Source organism: Drosophila guanche, unplaced genomic scaffold (genome assembly GCF_900245975.1).
Source record: "Drosophila guanche unplaced genomic scaffold, DGUA_6, whole genome shotgun sequence".
NCBI lineage: Eukaryota > Metazoa > Arthropoda > Insecta > Diptera > Drosophilidae > Drosophila > Drosophila guanche.
Genome location: NW_022995743.1, coordinates 4,836,485 through 4,859,273, shown reverse-complemented (window position 1 = coordinate 4,859,273; position 22,789 = coordinate 4,836,485). Strand labels below are relative to the sequence as shown.

At 49.9% G+C, this 22,789-nt stretch overlaps 3 protein-coding genes across 8 annotated transcripts; 2 read left to right on the top strand and 1 right to left on the bottom strand.

Moving 5' to 3' along the window:
- The first annotated feature begins 6,095 nt into the window (after positions 1-6,095).
- Positions 6,096-11,323, top strand: LOC117586803 (putative inorganic phosphate cotransporter). The gene is made up of 4 exons (XM_034277078.1): positions 6,096-6,478; positions 9,250-9,446; positions 9,508-10,584; positions 10,646-11,323. The coding sequence occupies exons 1-4, from the start codon at positions 6,430-6,432 to the stop codon at positions 10,823-10,825; spliced, it is 1,503 nt and encodes a 500-aa protein (XP_034132969.1). The 5' UTR covers positions 6,096-6,429; the 3' UTR covers positions 10,826-11,323.
- Positions 11,324-11,591: 268 nt separating this feature from the next.
- LOC117580563 (putative inorganic phosphate cotransporter) lies at positions 11,592-13,570 on the top strand. Its single transcript, XM_034267169.1, has 4 exons — positions 11,592-11,761; positions 11,827-11,963; positions 12,023-13,120; positions 13,177-13,570. Exons 1-4 carry the CDS (start codon positions 11,701-11,703, stop codon positions 13,369-13,371), a joined length of 1,491 nt encoding a protein of 496 aa, XP_034123060.1. The 5' UTR covers positions 11,592-11,700; the 3' UTR covers positions 13,372-13,570.
- Positions 13,571-13,576: 6 nt separating this feature from the next.
- LOC117580521 (flocculation protein FLO11) lies at positions 13,577-21,254 on the bottom strand. Of its 6 annotated transcripts, none has more exons than XM_034267133.1 (6): positions 21,236-21,254; positions 18,809-19,156; positions 15,665-18,679; positions 15,418-15,594; positions 15,071-15,363; positions 13,577-15,009 (listed from the first exon to the last, which is right to left on the bottom strand). In XM_034267133.1, exons 1-6 carry the CDS (start codon positions 21,236-21,238, stop codon positions 14,100-14,102), a joined length of 4,746 nt encoding a protein of 1,581 aa, XP_034123024.1. In that variant the 5' UTR covers positions 21,239-21,254; the 3' UTR covers positions 13,577-14,099. The 6 variants fall into 6 exon arrangements, with proteins under 6 accessions (XP_034123024.1, XP_034123008.1, XP_034123016.1 ...); XM_034267141.1 differs by having other exon boundaries at positions 14,602-14,773; positions 14,928-15,009; positions 15,665-19,156; XM_034267117.1 differs by having other exon boundaries at positions 15,665-19,156.
- Positions 21,255-22,789: the final 1,535 nt, after the last annotated feature.

Below are 22,789 nucleotides of genomic sequence, written 5' to 3'. Positions count from 1 at the left end.
CAGAGTTTTCAACTAAAATACCGACTGAACGTCAAGAAAGATACCTAAATATACCTTCTCAAATTAAAATATACCATAAATATACCGTGGTCTTAAATCATATTCCTCGATTTTAATGTTCTATTTGATATTTCCTGCTTTCAGAGACTTGTATCACTTTAACACTAATTTAATCCGATTGAAGAATCAATTTGGCTTTTTTTAAATACTATTTTTTATTGGATTATAATGCTTATGACCTTATATTTTACAAATTCGTATTTGCATTTTTCATTCAAATCACCCCTTCTGGAAGCAAGGGAGCTTTGTGTTCAGTATGTAACATGTAGAGACACATGTTAACTGATTTCATTGCAAATTTTTGGAAAATAGCGTGCGCAACAGAAGACGAATATAAATTCTATCGTTTTCCTGAAAATTGCACAAAGGGAACATAAGTAAGTATTATAATTGGCTCTGAGTGGGTTGGGGGGCAGTTCTTCTATCTTTATAGAATCTTTATCTTTAAAAATCCTCATTATAGTCTAACTTAGCACCGATTTATTTGATTTTATTTATTTTATTTTATGTATATATTTAATATATTTAAATATTAATATATTTTATTGTATATTTAGTTGTTCTCATCAGCTGTTCAAACTCCCTTCGCAAAGTGCGAAGCTTTCAAAATCCCTTAACAAAGCAAGGGAGCTTGCATGGTGCGAAATTTGTATCAAAAACTAAGGTGTCGACAACAGGTAACCATGTCACAAAAAATTCCATCGAAGTTCATACACCCGTCTGGCAAGTACATGGCCACAAGTTGGTCACACCATGCGCGCGCAATTCAAATGGATCTGGAAATTCGTATCTATCAAGCCAAGTAGTTAGAGTTGTTTAAGATATTTGAACGTGGATTGACGGACACGAAATGTACCAATTAACTTATTTTCCGACTATCTGAATGGCAAATAAATTGCTGATTAAGTTCACGGCGCCATATATCAGACAATTTCAATTTGCTGCACGACATTCGGTTTATGCGCCGCAGTAAAGTTGGTCATGCAAAGGGACAAATGGGTCAGGTTCCTTTAAGATGTTCAGTTTTAGTGTATGCAGTTAACAGTAACGTAATCTCCCCCATCACAGTTATGGGGATCACAAACTCACTGATCCAAGCTGGCAAATCAATTACTGCAATCACTTAATCCCCAGTTTAGGCGTATCTCTTGCCATAACTGAATGCCGTGCACATTTTATAGCTTCGAACTCGGCCAGCAGAATGCTAGGGAAGACGAAACGGAAGCGGGAACATGGCGCAAAACACTTGATAAGCGAAATTTGAATAAAGCTTTTTCTTTTTGTTTCAAGCACGAGATATGAACAAGGGCAGTGCTATATATACTGCTATATACACACACACACACACAGAAATATATAATTGTAAGTAGAGTAGTCGTCTGACAAGAATCCGAGTGTATTTGAGTCTCGGCAACACAATTTGCATACGAGCTTCAGCCCCTGACATGGTGTAGCCCCTGACTGTAAGCCCATTCCATTACCCGGACACGTGCACTGGAATTTCGACCAAAAACCCCCACATTGAGCTTCTTTCCAAGAGAGCTTGAGATAATGAAATAAACCCATTAAGAAGCCATTTAGGAGGAGTTATTTATACGAAATCAGAGAGATCTTATCGTAATAAAAGGCGCATTAAATGCTCTCCGCCCGGTGCTATCAGTAAGAACAGTTACCATTTCGTGTGACTGCCAGCCAAGTGACTGGAATCTCAGCGTCCGAGTCGGCGGAGTGAGAAATGCGTGATTATCGGGCGACTCAATGTGAGTCGACAGTTTTGCCTTTGTTTGTTTTAAGGTTAGGAGGAAGCGGTCTCAAATGATGAAATTGCTACACCCGGTGGGGCTGGCGCTTTACGTCAGCGGAGAGGGGGCAGTCGGGCGGGCAGCCAGGCAGGCAGGTATTCAATTCATTCGATTCCGTTCGCAGAAAATCAGCAAAATCATTTTGTGACTCGTTTTTGCACCGACCCGAACATTAGTCGCCTACAACAAGCAAGCCACTCACTCACACACACACACACACTCACACAATCGTACCGTAAATAAAGACGAAGCAGGCCAGAGCACATGGTTATCACGTGAACGTTGCGCCGAGTGGCCGACTGGGTGCCGTCGTGTGCGGGAAACGTGATCAAAGATCAAGAGAGCGAGAGTGCCAGAGCGCCTGAGAAGCTCTGTAGGAGAGAAGAACGAACACCTAACAGTATGTGCGTGTGTGTGTGTGTGTGTGTGTGTGTGTGTGTTGGATTGGGGCCTGCCTGGCTGCCTGTGTGTGTCTGTGCAAAAAGTCAAGCTGCAAAATGGCAACAAAAATTAACACAGTGCGGCGCCTCGCACATTGTCTCTATCTCTCTCTCCATTTGACTCCCCTCTTACTCTCTCTCCCAACGATTTCTGCTCTCTCCCTCTCTTTTGGCACTTGTGGTTGGGGCCTGCGGAGGTTATCGCGTTAATCATTTCGCACTGTTAACGCAAATACTCAATTCTGTTTGTTGTTTTTCCACAAATGATATTTATATTCACCTCGTCGTCTGCTTGCCCGCGCCACTTCTCCATCAAACTAAATATAATATGATAATGAATAGTTAATTACCATTTCACAACGAACTTCATTTCTGTTTCAAGCATTTTCTGGCCAGTCATGGAAAGATACCTGTGTACATATTTACATACATTTGTACATAGTGCGAATCTGGTCTTTGGAACTTCCAAGAACACTCTCTGTTCTAGGGCCAAATGATGTCACAGCTTGGGTATGATAAATCAGCACCCCTCTGCAATGATAAGACCCACACAATCCCCTATCCCATTTACTTTTTTATGATATAACAAATCTTTCGTTAGATAAGATTCTGCAGTCGCAGTGCGACCCGCGCACGCAGATTTGTCGAGTGACTCAAGGCAATCTTTTTTCGGCACGGGATACGGGTGCAGGTCTTGGGATAACCTCCGGCGGAAATGGCTCTTCATGAGCGGCGATGATCACACTTTGTCCAAATTGCTACGTTCTATTCTTAGTACGAGTAGCTGCAATTAAAACCAAATTATTATACGCGGAAAATATGTAATTTTCATTGCGGATCTTCCTCTTTGAATGTTTGCCAAGTGTCTGACCCAGAGACACATACATACCATACCATCTTCGGGGGTGTTAATCAGGTGCCACGCCCACGCCTAGAGCCCCCTTGTACACACCCACAAAGAGTTTAATAAAGTTTCCAGTGTTGATGGCATGATAAGTGCCATTCGATCGGCCCACAATGCGGACAATTGGAGCTTATTGGACGCAATTCAATTACGCGCCCAGATGGCATCTCAAATATGCCCTAGAAATTCACACAATTCCGCGCTGTAATGAGACGTTTGCCCAAACGCTTAGACGGCACACACATAAATGCCCATATGTATATTTTCTTATTTGAATGCCCAACAATCAGCGGAGAGCAAGCGAACTGCGGATACTCTTTTCAATTGATTTTTATTGGCTGAACAGAAGCGAATCAAGTGGTCAATCAGCAAACAATAGCCTGCGGGATTGTTGGATAACCAGCAGAGCTGTTATTTCTCTGGGGGTGCACGCTGCATCCCCACATAGATATACCCCTCACATAGGGTGCTATAAAATGCAAATCTTAGACAAACATTTGCCTAGCGAATTAAAAGGTTGTTGGCGCCAGCACGCCTCAAACAATGTCCGTTTGCGGGGACATCGTGATTAACACTGGAAAAAAACCTCAGGCCAAAGGAGCCGAAATTGTATTCATTCTGCCGACCTAAAACCAGGTGACAGCTACACCCTTGCACGGAGCACAATTAGACCCGTTTAGAGCATTTCTGTTTGGTTACACCTGTCGTATACGTAACGACACGCAAGTCGTTAACTCTCAGCCAAATGATGGACAGCTCGCTATTTGTTTGACTTATAAGAAAGGGAATGATGCATTTTAATTAGATTAAAACATCGCTTGAGACAGAGAAGGGTGCGCCCATATGGCAGCAGGCCAGACCCATTCCCCATGCCCTTCCTTCCCGATTCCCTCCTGCTGCAGTGCGGACTGACGTCAAGCGGACTGGCGGGAGATCGTTCGTCCGTTTACCATTTGTCAGATGATAAGCAATGTTAGTGTAACAGATTCGCATTCATTCCGACTTGCAATCAAAGCCATCCATCAGGGGCTGGGCGTGTCGGTTCGTCTGATTAGATTGCCATCGCCAGGAATACTCTACAAAATGTATTCTCTCTAAATTTAGTCAACTCATAAACCCAAAAGTCGACCGAATCATTCATTTATGGCAATATTATGTCCCATTTGTGGTGATGGTTCTTTATCTGAAGATCCGGCATGATGAGCCAGTTATGGATTGGATTGGATTAAATTGTGCCCCGGGACTGGACTAATCATCGATGGGGGGCCGGTTTCGATAAGAGACGTCTCGAGATTTGGCAGAACTCATTATTTACGGAACGGACGATGGATCGGCGAACGAACGTGCCTCCAAACGTGTGTGCCATGTGCCAAAATTGATTTGGTATTGAAATCGAAGACGAAATCGGAACGGCAATCGTGAATCGGATGGAGGCCTTATCAAGCTTCTGCTGTCGTCAGTGCCCCTTGACAGAGCCCCTTACCTGACACCCCCTGACTCTCCTCGATGTGTTTGTCGGAATCAGAATGAATTTGCAGAGTCCGGAGGCACCAAGCCGCTTACTTAGCAGCGAATCAAAGTCTGAAATGTGTTCCTCCCCAAAAAAACTGATAAGGCATTAATAATTTGTATAAAACATTTCATTTTCAGCAATTATAATTGATAAACAGCGGCACAAAGAGCGAGAGAGAACAACAAAAGAAAAGATAGGGAAAACCAAAAACAAGTGAAATAATTAAGGAAAATTTTGTGCCATATCTCTGCAAGGAGTGGTTGGGAGGGTTTTGGGGGCTGGCAGAATCTGTCATGTTGAAATTAAAATTGCATTGATCAAAGGTGCGAGTTGGTGTGGGTTTTATGTAAGCGAATGAACCCATCAAGCAGGCCATCGATCACACTCAGCATTGTAATGCATCGTCTCGAGGCTTTGTTATGTCATTTTGTAGATCAGAGAGCCGGAACGGAGCGAGAGTGAGAGAACAGAACTCAACAACAGAGATTTGTATTGAGATGAGGTTGATCGGAGCTTATCAGTGGAAACAATGACCTCGAATGGGGTTTCAATACCCTTATCAAAGACTACACGACATATGGAAAGCAGAAAAGTCTTTGTAGACAAGTGTAGAGTATTGCGAGATGATCTCTAGACAGGATTCAATTTCATTCATGCTTTTCGCGGCCCTGGTAGCTGGAAGATACCAGATCTAACCGCATCTCTAGCTCTCAAACAGAAAGAGAGTGAGAGCTAGATACATCTCAGCTAACTGCACTTTTAGCTGCAAGAGAGAGAGAGAGAGAGACAGTGAGTGAATGCATCATCCGAACAGTGTGACTAATTTTACAGCACCCGATGCCAGTGCCTTACAGCAACAATCGAATACTGAGAAACGAACAAGAGGAAAGTGCAAGGGTAGGCGGAGGAGTAGGGGCATAGGAGGATGATGAAAAGGTGCAGCGGAGGCAAAGAGTGTGTGCTGTGTACGTGTACTGATAACCGTAGCCTGTCCATGTGCTGGTGTTGTTTACATACTCGCCATATGTATGCCGGTTCCACCAGAGAGAAATCCGCACCAACACCACTGACAATCGCACACAGAGAGAGAGAGAGAGAGAGAGAGAGAGAGGAGAGAATGTCTCTGTCTGGGTTGCTTGCCAGCGTGTTCATTTTAACTGATAGCAGAGCCGCATGAAGACGGAATGGAATTCACGCGATACAGATACACATGCTTACACTTGGACTCTCCGCTCACTGCCGCCTCTATCTTGATGTCTCTCTCGCTCTGAGCGTGAGTGAGCGATGTGGTCGGGTCTCTGCTCTGCTGTGGCCGCCACTGTCCGGCAGAGTTTCGATCATATTTATAAAAGAATCGACCGCCGGGAGTTATTCAAGCAGTCGCAATCCGCACCTTTCGCCAGAACGTTGAAAAGACACCTCCTCTGTGTCCACCTAGGGATCGATCCAATCCAACGCGTGCTCAGTTTTACAGTCGTGGAAAAGCAGCCAACGGTCGAAAGAGAGAGTATACTCGCGTCTAAATACAATTTAAATAAATAAAACACACATGTGTGTTCCAACTTCATGACGGAACCGGAACACGTTGTGTGAATTATCAAAAAAAAAAGAAGGAAAATACCTACTCAAAAAATTCCAGTGAGAACGTTCCAATTGAGGTTTCCATTCAGTTTGAAAAATACTCGGTATTTCTCAACCCGCGTCGCACACATGACCACCGCTCTGACAATGGTGAAAACAGGAGGTAAATACGCCAATGGTAAGTGCAATCGAGCGATTGAATTGATTGAGTGACTCCAACGCCATAGCCCTAGTCATAGCCATAGCCATAGCCGTTCCTATTTCCATTGAGCTCTCCAAGCACGTGTCTTATATAAGTCGCCCGATCGTGTGGCGGCGCCTGGCATGTTCCGAGCTCGGACAGCGGCCTGTTGCCGGAAATTACTTAATTAGTTCTCCAACAGACGTGTGGGAGATACTCTGTCCCACACGATCTGTTCTCTGTCGCTCCAAATAAGTTGCGGATTGCCATTTCCAGATACATTTCTATGTACATGTCTCTCGAATGCAGTGTCTGGAAGCATCGTTGCCTGCGTTGGCATGAGATCAGAAATAATTATGCAGTACGAGTGTATTTATTTATACTTATTTTATTTTATATACAGTCAGATATAGACGACCTCCACTGCAGCGATCAACTGCAATCGCCATCCTTCGCACAAAGCATGCTGATTGAGCACTTCCCTCTCGTTTCGCTCAACTCTAAAATATAATATTAAAACAAAATTTAAAATGTGTGGCTTTACCCCATTAATTATTTACATTTTTATTTTGTGTGTGTGTGTGTTTTTTTTTCTTTTGGTTACGCTGCCAAACAAAATCGAAACACATTTTAGCACTTTCGAGTGATAAAAATAAACAAAAACGGAATGAAAAACCTTAAGCGAAACGAAAAAAAAAGAAAGGAAAAGAAAAGAAAAGAGACAGGGGGAAGCTCAACGAGCGACAGTATTTAGTATTCCGTATTTTCTTTTTGATTTTATTTTGAACTTTAAATAGATCTATCTACACAGCAGTGTGACAAGACGGGGAACTGGGGCGGAGCAGTGGCTCTTTAGTCAGCTGATAAGCTAATCCCAAAGACAAATTGACAGTTGTAAAGCGATTGCAAAAGAGTGGGCATATGCCACGCTCTTTGCATGTGAGAGACCATGCCGTGAAGTGAATTGTGAATTAGGGTAGCCAGTGGAGGGCCAGAGCTGTAACTAGTGATTATCTTATCGACTTAGGGGACTTCTCCCTGCCGCCCACCCCCGCACCCCCGCACCCGTTGCGGAAAGCTCAGTGGCGTTCCAGTTTTATCGGAGCCCCGTTAGAGGCTCGTTATCAGTTATCAATACTGTACACACACTTGACTTCATTGCTGTTGTTTTGTTTGGTGTTGCGCTCTGTGTGTCCTCTGTTTGTCCCACTAATGGACGGTCTAGGTACAGTCAGCGCCCTCGGCCCACGGGCAATCAATCAAATATAGCAAATATAGCACATATATATACTATACACCCCTAATGGCATCCAATAAGCAGTCAAAGCAGAAACTCTTTTTATTTTCATTATTTTTATAACTGCTCATAAATGTTGATTGATTTGGTGTCGCGTTTTGTTTTTTTGGGTGCCTCAGTAAATTTAACTGTGGAGAATCACAATTTCACCCTCTTCTGCATAGTCTCTGCCCGCCGCCCACCGTTTGTCACCAGACAAAAGTTCTGTATCTTAGTAATAAATTTTGCTCGGCTCCGTCGGCAGAAAAGATTCCGCAAATAAATTCAAAAACGTGTCAGATAAAGCGTTTTCAGTGTGGCTCCTCACACGACCCGACTTGTCCACGAGTCATCGTCGCGCCCGGCACGAGAAACTGATTCAGTTCCATAAACACACAGAGAGAGAGAGAGGCAGAGAGAGAGAGAAAAGCATGAGGGAGCGGCAGCAGCAGCAGCAGCAACACCAGCAAGAGTGAGCGTATGCGGGAGCGTTCTCGATCGCGCAGACGGCCCCAAAGTTCGCTTTGGACGTCATCGAAATAATTATCCATCCGTATGGGGGGAAAATTTTTTGGAAGAGACAAGCAATTGTTAGTTTTGGACTTTAAGCTGGCTCTGTATTGGCATCGGCTTGGAGTTCCAACTGGGGTTCAATAGACCAAAACGCCTTGTAAGGCCGCGTTGCAAGGTTGCTGTTGCTGTTGCACTGTTGCAAAATGTGTGTGTGTGTGTGGTGCAGCGGCGTTTGTTTAAGCCATTTATGGCGGGGCTTAGAGTCGGGTTTAAAAATAGCCTACAAAAATCCGCGTAAGGCAACGCAGGCCACCGCCAATAAATAAACAGCCGCCGAATCATGTTTCCTCTGGGATGGATGAGGTGTTCGCTTTGGTCACGTGAGGATCGGGCGACTGCTGTTCGGCCTCAAACAGGTAGCAGCAGCAGCAGCAGCCGAGACACTCACTCGTCTTGCGCTTTGGGCCATATTGTATGTACATACAGCCAACGTACAGCACCGTACAGCAGCACATTCATGTTATGTTATGTACATTTGTGTGTTGCGTTTTGTACAACGCTTACAACGACAGACACGGCCTGCACAGGTCTCTCAATATTCGCAGCCACCGCTGTGCTCATAGTGGGCGTGCGTGTGTGTGTATGCGTGTGCGTGCGAGAGTGAGCGCGTCTGTGCATGTTCGTGCATGTCTGTGCGTGCACGAACAAGATTTTGACATAGTCAAAGTGTTTTATAAATAAAACCCAAACGCCCCACATACTAACATGGCTACCAGTTTTGTGAGCAGCAAAGAGATCGGCAGCGCAAAGAGAGCGTGAGAGAGGCGTCTGTCTGTTGATAAGAGCGAAGCATCTGCCAACACGTTTTCACCTGTTGAGGCAGAGAGTGGGCGCAGGCGCATGTGCTTAATCCATTCCATTCATCTTATTCCAGAGTATGCCATGAGCCTTAAGCTAATTAAATTACTCTTCCTTGCAGAGAAACTCTTCGGCGTGAGGCATGTGCAATGCATCCTCTGCTTCTTCTGCCTGGCGATGTGCTACGCCTGGCGGGTGAACCTCAGTGTGGCCCTGGTGGCCATGTCCGAGCCACCTTCGGTGAATGTCACTGAGAATGACACTGCCAACGCCGTGCCAGACGATGATGATAACGATTTTGGTCTGTTCAAAGCAGAGGTAAGATCCTGGCAGCACTCCAGTTCGACACTCGCTCACCCTTTGGCATTTCCTCCTGCAGTACTATCCATTCGACGAAGGCCAGAAATCGTACATGCTGAGCAGCTTCTTCTGGGGCTACATCGTCACCCAGGTGCCCGGCGGTTACTTTGCCCAGCGGTACGGAGCCAAGATGCTGCTGCTCGCTGGCCTGGCTGCCGCCGCCATCCTCACCATCATCTCGCCGCTGGCCCTCAAGCTGGGCGGCTGGATTGCGCTGTGTGCCGTTCGCTTCACGATGGGCCTCACCCAGGGTGCAGTGCACCCGGCCACGCATGCGCTGCTCTCCAAGTGGTCGCCGGCTAACGAGCGCGGCATGCTGGGCACCATCTGCTATTCGGGCGCACAGTTCGGAACGGTGGTGATGCTGGCGACGAGTGGCTACATTGCCGACTCCTTCATGGGCTGGCCGAGTATTTTCTACCTGGGCGGTGCCTGCGGCTTCGTGTGGGTCGTCTTTTGGTACGTTTTCTCGTCCAGCACGCCGGAGGAGCACCGCTTCATCTCGCCGGAGGAGCTCAAGTTCATCGAGGAGTCGCGCAGCGATGGCAAGATGCAGTCGGCCGACAACCTGGCGCCGACTCCCTGGCTACCCATTTTCACGTCGATGCCGTTCCTGTCGCTGCTGGTGGTTCACTGCACCCACATGTTCGGCTTCTGGACGCTGCTCACCCAGATCCCCAGCTACATGAAGAACATCTACGGCATCGATATCAAGGAGAGTGCTCTGCTGTCCTCCCTGCCCTACACCGTGATGCTGCTGCTCAGCTTCTTCTTCGTGTGGCTGTCCAAGGTGCTGCAGAGGAACAAGTCGTTGTCGCTGTCCTTCAACCGCAAGTTCTTCAACAGCATCGGCCACTGGATACCCATGTGCTCACTCATCGCCCTGGGCTATGTGCCGAAGGAGGACAATCTGCTGGCCGTCGTCCTGCTGACCCTCACCGTAGGCATCAGCGCTGCCACCTACCTGGGCTTCCAGGTAAACCACATCGATCTGTCGCCCAACTATGCCGGCACTCTGATGGGCCTCACGAATGGAGCGGCCAACATCATGAGCGGCATTGCGCCCCTTGTTGTCGGTCAGATCGTCCAAGATCCGGTAAGTGAAAGGCGTTGAAAACATTCCTCGAGTTTCTTGCTAACTCTGATATCTTCCACAGAAAAATGTAAACGAATGGCGACTGGTGTTCTTCCTGGCCGCCGCCGCCTACTTCATCGGCAACCTGCTCTTTGTGGTCTTTGGCCGGACAGAGGTGCAGTGGTGGGACTCGCCGGAGCAGTCGGTGGACGATGTGGAGCAAGGAGTGCCGCTATCACCGAATGGCCAAGATAAGCGCTAGATCTGGATAAACCACCACAACAACCACCACACGATAGGGGCATGATTGAGTCGAGTCATAGCTGTTGTTTCATAGTTTTTAGTCGTAGTCAAATAGTTAGGGACAATACCATAACGACGATCGCGTGCTTCCATTAGCGATATTATAAGTTAATTGTTTAGTTCTAAGGCAGCGTAAATTATTGTTTGCAGTATTTTCCATAATGTACATAATCTAAAGCTAAATCAAATTAAACTTGCAACATGAGAAAGCGTTCAGTGTAAATAGCAGAAAGAGAGAGAGAGAGAGAGAGAGATGAGCTGCTAAAAAAACTCTAGTAATTGTTATGTTTAGTGTTTAAGCTAGGAATAAACAAAAACCCAACTTGTGATGCACGAAATGTGAACTAAAAAAGGCAAAAAAAAAAAAACAAAACAAAAGAAAGATAAAAGCAATGAAGACATTCAAAGCCATTTAATAAAACAGCTCAAACCGAAGCTGAAACCAAGTCAAATCGTACCGAAATTGTTGTTTCACTTCATCCAGTTTGAACTGGGCGCCCACTGATGATTATCGATAGCATTCGCGGCTGCCACACAGTTGGATTTTTCGATACAACTTGGGGCGTTTATCTTTATCTTTATCTTCTTGTTGAATATTTTAAATTTTAGTTTTGGTTTTGTATATTTCATTGTTTTGTTTTGCACAATTTCTGCTTCCGCCATGTGTGGCAACGCTAGTACCAAATTCATCGAGCACTTGTTACGGTCACACTGGTTATCAGCTGTGTTTACATTTAATTAGACGCACTTTGGCCGCCGCTGCAAGTTTTCCTCCCTCCCACGCACACGTAGCATCTACTAACTTGGCTACGTGGATAGAATTGGACGCACAATATGGTGCTCGGCTGCTTCCCCAGCTGCAGCCGGACTGGCTACCAGCAAATAGGGAACACAGGCAAGTGCTTGATCTTCCCCTTTGTTTGCATCTGTTTTACTGACGTTGCACATTTGTATTTGCAGGGCCGCGATTTGGAGTGCGACATCTGCAGTGCATTCTGGTCTTCTTTGGCCTGGCCGTAGCCTATTCCTTGCGCGTGAATCTCTCCGTGGCCATTGTGGCCATGACGGATCGCAATGCCAGCAATCCGGACTTTCCTGTACGCACAGCCACGCATTGGATTACCCTTTTTTAATAATAGAATAATTTGTTTTGCAGGAGTTCGAGTGGAACGAAAGTGTCAAGTCCTATCTGCTGAGCAGCTTCTTTTGGGGCTATGTAGTCACCCAGGTGCCAGGTGGCTATCTCTCGGCCATCTATGGTGCCAAGTATATGCTCTTCTTTGGAGTGTTAATATGTTCCTGCCTCGCCCTGCTGACACCCTTTTGCGCCATCACGGGCGGCTGGAAAACTGTCGTCGTGCTGCGTGCTGTCCAGGGTCTCTGCCAGGGCGTCATCTTCCCCTCAACGCACACATTCCTATCCAAATGGGCGCCCACAGAGGAGCGCGGTCGACTGGTCGGCTATAGTTACTCGGGCTCGCAGTTCGGCACCGTGGTAATGCTCTCGGTGAGCGGCTATATTGCGTCTTCCTCGCTGGGCTGGCCCAGCACCTTCTATGTGCCCGGATGTGCCGGCATCTTGTGGTCGTTTGTGTGGTACTTTTATTGCTCAAGCACTCCGGCCGAGCATCCAACGATAACGCCAGCTGAGCGTCGCTACATTGAGTCGTCTGGCCAGGCACGCCGTGCATCGGATGTCTGGCGAGAGGTGGAGCCACGGCCGCGCACGCCCTGGCTACGTATCCTCACCTCAGGACCGTTTCTGGTGCTCGTGCTGGCTCACTGTGCCAACAACTGGGGCTTCTGGACGCTGCTCACAGAGATACCCACGTTCATGAAGAGCGTCCTGGGCATGGACATCAAGAGCAACGGACCGCTGTCCGCGCTGCCCTACTTCGCCATGATACTGCTCACGTGCGTGTTCATCTGGCTATCGGATGCAATGAAGCAACGTGGCACAATACTGCCACTGGGCTTCTCCCGCAAGTTCTTCAATACGCTGGGCATGTGGCTGCCCATGCTGGCGCTTATCGGTCTAGGCTACATCACCGAGGGCGAGGCGAATGTTCGTCTGGCCATTGCTCTGCTCACCCTGGCAGTGGCCACCAACTCGGCCACGTATCTGGGCTTCCACGTCAATCACATCGATCTGGCGCCCAACTATGCGGGCACTCTGATGGGCATCACGAATTGTGCGGCCAATTTTATGAGCATTCTGGCGCCGCTGATTGTGGGGTTGATTGTCTGGGATGAGGTGAGTGAGATTCCATTTGATTTCCCCTGTTTACCCGTTGATCTTTGCTCTTTCAGAGAAATCCTGCACAATGGCGAATCGTTTTTTTCTGCACCGCTTTTGTTTACTTTATGGGAAATCTGCTCTTCATGCTGCTCGGTCGCACGAGTGTGCAAGATTGGAACACGCCAACTAGAACTCCAACGGCAACAAGTGCCGCTGAGGAGCGAGAAGACGTTGCTGGGGATCGGTCGCCGCTTATCGAAGCTTGAGAGAGCGAAGATGCAGCTGGGAATTGGGTGCTGTGAAGCTGTGAAAAACTCGTGTACCTTGATGGGGGAAGTGCATTCCATGGAATTGATTGATCGTATTAATAGCTATACACATGACTACAGAGACATATACAAGGATATATACACACTATTTATATGTACAGAAATCATATACAGAATCCGAACATACTGAAACTCATTTTGGTTGTATTTTGTCGTTTGTTTTTTGTTGATTTTATTGGTATTCTGTATTTGTTAGTACACAATGTTGTATGGTACAAGACTTATGCTGGCTATATGCTATCCTGACATTACACTAACTCTAAGATCTATGCACTAAATTGTCTATCCAGGGGGATATCTGTGACGGAACACTCGCAAGGATTAGCAGGAGAAGCCTCAAGAAGTTCTTTGATAGTTCATTCCTTCTTATCCAAGAAATTCTACAGCTTTCGGGCCAATCCTAATATGTGCGAATGGGGCATCCATCGATCCATCGTTCTGCTTATCCTTATGAATATATTTGTAGTTAAAGCTAATTAATTACATCTGGATACGGCTTGTGCTTGTGCTGCTGGGCTGCAGATGAGGAGTTGTGCTGACTAGCGGCGCTCCTTAAGGCTGCTGCCTGTCCATCCTCACTCGTACCTGCCCCTGGCCCGTATCCAGTCTGCCCTTATGTACATGCAGAGTCCACCATGTGCCACCGTGCTCTGCCGGAGCTCAACTCAGTGCAGTTTGTGGTTGGCGGGCAGATCCTCGGACCGTATGCAGCGTCCCCGATAGCAGATCTCCGTCTCGGAGGTGACTTTGGTCGATGTGGATGTGGCGTACACCACATGCTCCATGAGGTCCTTGTGGAAGTTGTCTTTGCTGCCCTCCGAAGCACCTTCCGTGGCTGTGGGGGTGGTGGCTGTAGCTGTGGCTGTGGCTGTCAGTTCATCGTCCGCTGGCGTCAGAGTCGTCTTGTCCGTGGACGTGGCTGGTGTGGTGCGCTTGATGCTTGTGTACTCCTGCCGACGCTTACCCACGGCAGCCAGTGCACCGTTCACCGCCTCGTCCTCGCTCTCTTCAATGGCGAACAGATCGTGGAGTTGCTTCTTGACCTCCGAGAAGATGCTGGGCTGCGTCTCCAGGTCGCCCTCTCCATCTCCATCTCCTTCCACGTCCACATCCGCCGCGGTGTCCATGCGACGCGTGGCACTCTCCGGCGGCTCCATGGGCAGCGTCGATGCCATGGTTGCCTCCTCCAAGGCGACTCTGGCGGTGGTCACCTCATACTCCTCTGGCGTTGTGGGCGACGCTGACGTGGTCCTGACTATCGCCTCTGTTGTCTCCGCCTCGGTGGTTGCTGCTGCTGCTGCTGTGGTGGTGGTGGTCTTCTCCTGCTGCTGCTGCTGCTCCTCCTTCTCGCTGGCCGCCTGCAGGGCATTGTAGAGCTGTGGTCCCAGATTCTGCGACTCGGCCGTCTCAAAGTTTTCGCCAGTATCCGCACCACTGGACACGCGGCTCTTCTTCCACTTGCCGCGCCTGTTCAGCCGGCCAATGGAGCTGCTGCTGTTGGGTGACTCTGTGGCCAGTTCCTCGGGCACTTTGCCCATCACCTCCTCGAGCAGCTCGGCAAAGGATTTCTCTGGTCTGGCGGGTGCATGGAAATGAGTGACTGTGTGGCAACGCAAAGCAAAAAGCTAAAACTCACTTCAGATTGGGCGCCTTGAGGGTGGTGGTGCGTTGCACCGCCGATCCACCAAGATCTGCAGCTACGTTGAACTCGTATGTCTCCGGCTGTCCCGTGGGTCCCACCGTCACGATCTCTGGCTCATTCTCGAAGTTGTGCGACTCCGTCTTGTACTTGGGATTCAAAGGCTTGAAGCTGTTCGTGTTGGTGTTGCTGTTGCTGTTGGCATTGTCTGAGGCTGGAGACCACTGAGACTCCTGTCCCTCCAGCTGGAATGGCTGTTTATAGCGACGCCGCTGGGTGATGGTTGGCTGCTGAGGATTCGGAACTTAGATTTGACTCTAAATGGGAGTGCACCTCGCACTTACCTCCTTCTCCCTGGGCTCCTGGTTGTTGTAGCGACTGAGCTTGCGCAGATTTGGCTTCTGGGTAGCTGGCTCCTGGAGCTCCTCTTCGGGTGCCGCAGTGGACGAAGCAGGATGGCCGGGACGACGCTGACGTTGACGCACCTTGACCACACGACGAGGCGGCAGGCGGGAGCGGATCTGAAACAAAAAACATCACAGAATGAGCGAGTGTTCCTCTGGTTAAGTTTTCTCTCTTAAAATTTCTTACGGAAGGACGCTCCTCTGAGGGCGTGGTGCTGGTCACTGGCGGCTCTGTTGTGGTGGTTGTCCTCAGCCTCGGATAGTTGCGGCGCACGAAGGGCGAGCGTCTCGTGGTGGTTGTGGGCGCTGCCTCAGTGGTTGTCGTCGTGCTGGTAGTCGTCGTCGATGGCGTTGTGGTGGCCAACGTGGTGTAGATGGGACTCACCTCGTTGCGGACAATGGCTTCGGTGGGCGTGAGATCCTCTTGGTTGGGGAAGTACCCCGGCCCGTAGTTGTCCTTGGAGAACTCCTGATAGTGCTGGGCAATCTGCATGGGCTCCAGCAGGCTGCCGGGGAATCCCGCAGCCGGTTCACTGGCTCCGTCAATGCTGTTGCTGGGCGTCACCGTGTACACCTGCTGGGACTCTGATGCCGGACCCTCGGTGGTGGCCTGGAAGTCGTAGGAGCTGGGAATGGCCGTGGGGCTGGTGGGTCGGCGCGAGGGCGCCGATGAGGAGCCCTTGAACACCGGATAGTTCTGCTTGAGCACGTCCCGCTGGTAGTCCAGATCCTGATCCTCGCGCTGCCCGTTCTTCGAGCCCTTTCTGGTCTTCACCTTCAGCGACTGACGCTCCTCGGTGGTGGGCCTGTACCGGATGCGATTGGGATTGCGTATGAGCGGATTCCGTGCGCTGGTCGGACGACGTGTGGGTATCGTCGCTGCAGACTCCTCTCCCTGGTCGCCGCTGCCCGTGGTAGAGGCTGCGCCGGCGGCAGTGCCTCGATTGCCGTATGGTCGACGTATGCGATGCGGCACCTTGCCACTCGACTCGGACTCGGAGTAGGACACGGACGAGGTGGTCACCACCTTGGACACGGCCGGCTTGCGGGTGCGCAGCAGTGGACGGCGCGTGGGACGCGTCTCCTGCTCGGGTTCGCTCTGTGGCGGAATGGTTGTGCCCGCCGGCTGCAGCTTGTCCTTCTCCTGCAGATTGTTGACCAATCCGGGAATGTCCGGCGTCAGTGCCGGCAGCTCTGAGGGCACATGGTACGGATTCGGCTCGTAATCCACGTTGCTGTTGTCTAGAATCTCGTTCTGCACTTGGTTGTAGCTGGGTCTGTGGTTCAGCGGTGCCTGCGGCTGCTCCAGCACCTGTGCCTGCTCCTGCTCCACTTGGTAGCCCACATCCGAGGTGGTCACCGGCACCGCTGCGGGCGTGTAGACATTCACGCGATGCTTATGCTTCACCCTCTGCGTGGTGGGCACCTCGTAGTCGGGCGCACTGGGCGTATACTGAACCTGCTCGAAGGCGGGCGGAATCGTGGTGAGCGGACGCTGGCGGAAGGCATCCTGCTGCCGGAAGTACTGCTTCATGCGATGCTCCTCCTCCACTGTGGTGGCTGTCGGCGGACGCGTAGTCAATCGGGGCTGCTGCTGCTCCGGCACGGGCTGCAGGTACTCCGGATACAGATGGCCACTGGCGCCGGGGAACTCCACCTGCGGCCGTGTGCTGTACGTGAACAGGGGCTGTGTGGGCGCTGCCGTGGTGGAGGTCGTCGTGGATGTGCTGGTCGATGTCGTGCTGGTGGAGGTGGAGCTGCTGGTGGTGGGCTTGTTGGTCAGCGACTTGAAGAAATCATCCCCACCAATCTGATTGAGCGTATCGAAGGGATTCTGTGTCTTGCTGGGTGGACGGTAGATGGGCTGCTGAGGCTGCTGTTGCTGCTGGTGCTGCACCTGCACATTCTGTGGTCGCTTCTTCTTGTGGCGCTCCTGTTTGGCGGGTATCTTCGGGGAGCTAGCCTCCTGAATGCCATCCTGGACGTAGTAGTAACTGAACTTGTTTCCCCTCACAGGTGCTCCCGCCTGCGACTGGGACTGTGCCTGTGCCTGTGCCTGGGTGGTGGTCTCGAAGGGATTCCGCGTGCTGCTGACAGCTGCATAGGGACGCTGTGGCTGACGCTGTGGCTGACGCTGTGGCGGTGGCTGAGTCTGCACCGAAACGGAGTCCTTGGCGCGATTGACCACAATGGAGCCCACATGCGGCTCGGGCAGCAGTATCTTGTTGAATCCATTCGGTGTACGATAGCTGAGTGGCGCCACAAAGAAGGACACGTCGCTGAGGTCGCGCGTCTGCGCCAACTGCGACAGATACGGCAGATCGAACTTCACATAGCCATCGGGTATGGGCATGCCCGCGGGTCCCACAAAGATCTCTGGCGTCTGCTTTGTGGGGGAATCGATCACAGAGATGCTGTGGGCACTGCGCAGCGCAGCCACCACATCCGACTGCGAGGGCCGGGAGCTGGAGCGCAGCAGGAACATGGCCAGCGGTGGCTGATGAGCCTTTGGCTTGGGCTTGGCCGTGCTGAACTGCGTCTGTGCCTGCGGTTGTGGCTGCTGTTGGGTTGGGCCAAAGCTCTGGAAGATGCTGTGCGGCTGGCTGGTGGTGGTGCTGGGTCGGGAGGTGGTGCCTGAGCTGAAAAAGTCGCTGCCCGCATTGGGATCCTGCGTGTAGAACTGATTGATCTGGTAGGGATTGACGGCAGGCAGACCTGCATTCAGATTGAATTTGTTCACCTCAAAGTTGGCGCTGCCAGAACCTGGCCGGGAGGAGCCCGACTGCTGCTGTCGCTGCTGGTTGTACAGGGTATCATACGGCACATACAGCAGCTGCACCTCCTGCTGGCCGCCACTCGTTGCGGGAGCGGATGAGGGCGCTGCCTTGTTCAGTCCAAAGATCGACTCTGGCTCGGGATCGAGGGGAAATACCTGAGGCGTGACGCTCTGCAGCGAGGGCTGTGTTGGCTTTGCATGAGACTTGGGTGGCAGAATGTCCTGAATGTAGTTCTGCTGACGCAGCGGCTTGTTCAGGGACTTTGGCGGCAGGGAGTGGAAGTCGGAGCCAAAGGGCTGTGCCTGCTGCTGGCCAAACAGCGAGGGGGGACTGAACAGCGAGGAGGGTGCCTGGAGGCCGCCGCCCCCGAAGGTGTGCTGGATCTGGTAGCCCGTCTGCAGTGTGGGCGGCGCCTGTGCCTGTCCCTGTCCCTGTCCCGCCTCGTTGCTGTGGAAGGGCATCTCAAACTTGAAGAACGACTGCGAGGTGGGCTCCTGGCCGGCGCTCGTCTTCAGCGATGGCGGTGGTCCCTGTCGCAGCGGCAGCGGCAGCGCCTGACCCTGTCCATTCGAATACCTTGGGAACGGATACGAGAAATCAAACTGCGATCCCGGCGCTACGCCAGGTTTGTTTAGTTCCCCGAAACGAGCGCTGGGTGGAAATGTCTGCGAGTAGGTCAGCACACGTCCATTGCCGGAGCGATCCTTGCCACCGCTTCCGTCCAGCGGCTGGGCGAGTGGTATCCAGTCCAGGGAATCCGTATCGGAGGTGGGCGCATTCTCCAGCTGCCGCGACCACTTGGCCGACGACTCCTGCTGCGCCCGTGCAAAGGTGGCGGCTGTGGCCAGCAGGCACAGCCAGGTGGCAGTTAGTTGCATGCCTCGCTTCATAGCTTCATATGACTGGTGGGACAGAGACAGAGACAGAGAGAGAGAGAGAGAGAGATTGTGAGTTAGAAGAGATCTAAGAACAAGCCAAACACCAACAAAAGGTCAATTATGGGTTGGTTTTTATCAACGAGAATCTGGAACGCGAAATTAATGTAAAGAACAGGTTACAAGTCGCGATTTGGTTTGGTTTTGGCACAAAAGAAAAGGTCAACCGATTGCCGGTTGCAGTCTGTACCGATTGTCAGAGTTCCCTCGATGCATTTTTAATGAGATCTTTTCTCATGGCTTGAACCTAACCAGAGGGAAACGGAAGGCAGCTGTGGGAGCACTCGGGCAAGGTCAGAGGGCGTTCCCTTCATTCTAAGCAATTTGCATACCAAACGAACGTCTTAAGCCCAGCCCCGGCCAAGTGAAAGGTTTCTTTTCTATGCATTTTGGTTGTTGTCTGACTGGGAGCAGTAAATCAACAGATAATTGCCGGCTATGGTCTTGGTCTTGACTGGAACTTGCTCTGCGCTGCTGGCTGCAGCGTTGTGGTGTGGCCAGTGTAACTGTAAGTGCTGCTAACTGGTCGGCAAGCGGTCCATAACTGCCGCTAGTCAGCCAGCTAGTCAACCAGCCAACAATCCAGCCATAATTGTGCACTTGTCTGCATTTGGACAACTCGAGAAATTGCAATACTTAAAATGAAACGGCAATCGAATCACACACAGAGAGAGAGAGAGAGAGAGAGAGAGGGGGCAACAAACACTCCTCCTAATGCAATGCCTCATTGAGCAGCCATGAACCATGATCAATGGACATTTCCTCATTGCGAAAATCATTTTGCATATGGAATAAGTTTTGTGGCAATTGTGGCAGAGATGTCTGGGCCGATGCTAATTGCATCATCAACTTGCACCTATGCGCGGCATATTGTCAAGGGGCAGGCGAAGATTCGCTGGGGTACGAGCATATATGAAAACGAAAGTGAGGCAAAACCTGAACAGCACTGGCCACTGGCCACTGGCTTAAGTGAGTAACTGCAGCTACGATCAGCGATCCCCAAGCACTTTCGTTTTCACTTTTCCATTGAATTAATCGCACATACGAGTATGTAAGCCCCTGCTGCTGCTCTCTTAACGGATGCCAGGCCCAAACTGTGCGCGTTCCAGCCACATTAAATGGGTTAAACGAAAGCAAAAGGCTGCGAAATATCGTAACAGCAACAGAAAAAAACGGAACTTGCAACGCTGCTGCTGCTGCTGCACACACACAGGTGGCACAGTGAAAGAAGAAAGTTCATTGCATCGCAGTTGCACCCCCCCAACCATCGGTTCGTTCCGAGGGGGAGAGATGACAGCAAAATAATAGAAATTAGACACACTTGCGGTCAATATTTCGGACTTCGTTCCACCAAACCAGTTGGCCACAAAAAAGCAGAAACAAACACAAAAAAAGATACAAGCAAACTCATGGTCACAGCTCAGTGAGTCTCCCAGAGAGAGAGAGAGAGAGCAAAAGAGAGATAGAGCGAGGGAGGAGAGGAGGGGCAGTGCACTTGAAAATCATTGCTGCTGTTGCCTCTCTTTTCATTGAAAGTGAAATGTGACAATGCCCTCTGGTAGGCGTACTAAAACTCGTACAGAAAGGGGCGCAAGTATGATCTGGGGCTGGTAATTTCCCTTTCATTTTGCAGCAGACTTTCGTTCGGTTTTGGAGTAAGGGAAGCCACAGATTAATGGCATTTCAGGCTGCTTTTTATCACTGACCAGAGACCACAGACTACAGCCGGATGTTAGTGCCGAAAAAAAGGTCTGGTTTAAAGCGGATTACAAGTGCCGCCGTGCCGCTCGTTCAGATCGTTAGTACCCGCAGCTTGTCCGGGTTCAATGAGTGTGCCTGAGGATAAGCTTGATGTCCGACTCTGCCCCCTCTCTGCTACTGTCTCTGGCATTGACATTGTTTCATCGCTACGCTGATCATTTGGGTGTGATTTAATTGGATTACCCGACTCGCTGTCTGTCTGAGAGTAGCAGCCACACCCACTGAACAGTGAGTGTGTAGCGTAAACACCCACTGAGCCGGAAGGTCATTCCATTGTAAACTTACCATAAACAGCAGCAACAAACAGCAACAGCAACAGCAACAGCAACAGAGTGCTGAGAGGTGGCTGCAAAATATGCAAAAACAATTTGAAATTAGTTGTCGAAAATAAAAGTTCAACGCAGATTTGTTAGGGCAATAGATCTGCCATCTGTTTGGGGTCGAGAGCCCAAGGAGTACTACCAGGTGGTTAGTGGCAAAGGGTTGCATTACCTCTGTGAGTATGTTGCAATGCCAACTGTCAGATATTCGTACACTTTGTAGCTGCGAGTGGGACTGGAGCTACTCTTAATTGCAGTGTTGGAGGCTGCAACGGCCACGCTCCGATGGCCACACAGCCACCCGCCCACTCTGCCGCAGTCTCCACACACATTTTGGCAAACGCCTGCGGATCTGGCGGATCTGTGAAACTCTAAGACCAAGACGCGAGGCTGCAGCTGAATTATCAGAGCAAAGCACAACACAGCACGGAGAGCAGCAAAATGAAAAAAAAAACCACACAGTTAGAGCCCGAGCCAAGTGGAATGTGCGTGACCTGAACAGTTCAATTGGGTGACTCAGACGGCCAATATTTCACAGAAAATCTTTTGCGCAATTGCAACGCACCAGCGCCACGAATTGATGTCAAGCCACGACACACACACACGACGATGGGTTGTCTGTCTATCCTAGCTACTCGTACAGTAACAAATGCATTGCACAAGCTGCACATTAAATATTGACTGATTGTATCTCAGACAAATCTCAGATATAGTCCGCTCCAGATGCTGACTACCAAATCTACGATGTAGATGCAGCTGCAGATAGCCAATTAGTGTGTCGAGCGGCGGCAGCTACTAACGATGGACCGGGATTGAAATTGATGGCGACGCATAAATTATGGCACAGCAAAATGCAGAGCCAATGAACTTCACATTGATGGGGTTGGAGGGGAGCGACAATGAAATGCGATTTTTGTCGACTGCCATTCAAAAATGCCTCTTGCTTGGTTGGGGGGGAGTGGGCGTGGCACTGGCAAACGATTGTTAGGCCTGCCGGAAAAAGGAAAAAGCGTAGAGTCAAAGCAGCACAAAACGACACAGGAAAATGGCCATTTGTTGTGGGTGTGGGGGGGACTCTGCTAATTCCTCAAATTTTATGCCGCAGCGACCCCGAAGAAATGTTTGAAATTATTAAACGAAATGTAAATTTCACGCAGCCAACGGCGACGAACGAACGAACGAACGAAATGAAAATGGAAATATAACTAAAAACCAAAACCAAAAAACAAACAAGAAACTTTCATTTCTCGCTCGCTCGTTCGCTGCTTTCCAAATGAGGTAAGAGTCCATACCCGTCGGCTATGTCGCTGTCAATGTGCAGCTGGAGGTGGAGGTGGAATTGGACTTGGAGTTACAGTTGGAGGGCAGGCAGCAAGGCACCTGCTCGGCATGCCGAGACGCCACCGCCTCTTGCGTAATCTCAAGAATTTATGCGCCCGAGCATTTGAAAGCGAAAGTCAAATTTCTTTGTTAAATTCAATTTGGCATATGCCAAAGGGGGGCGGAAACCGGATATGCT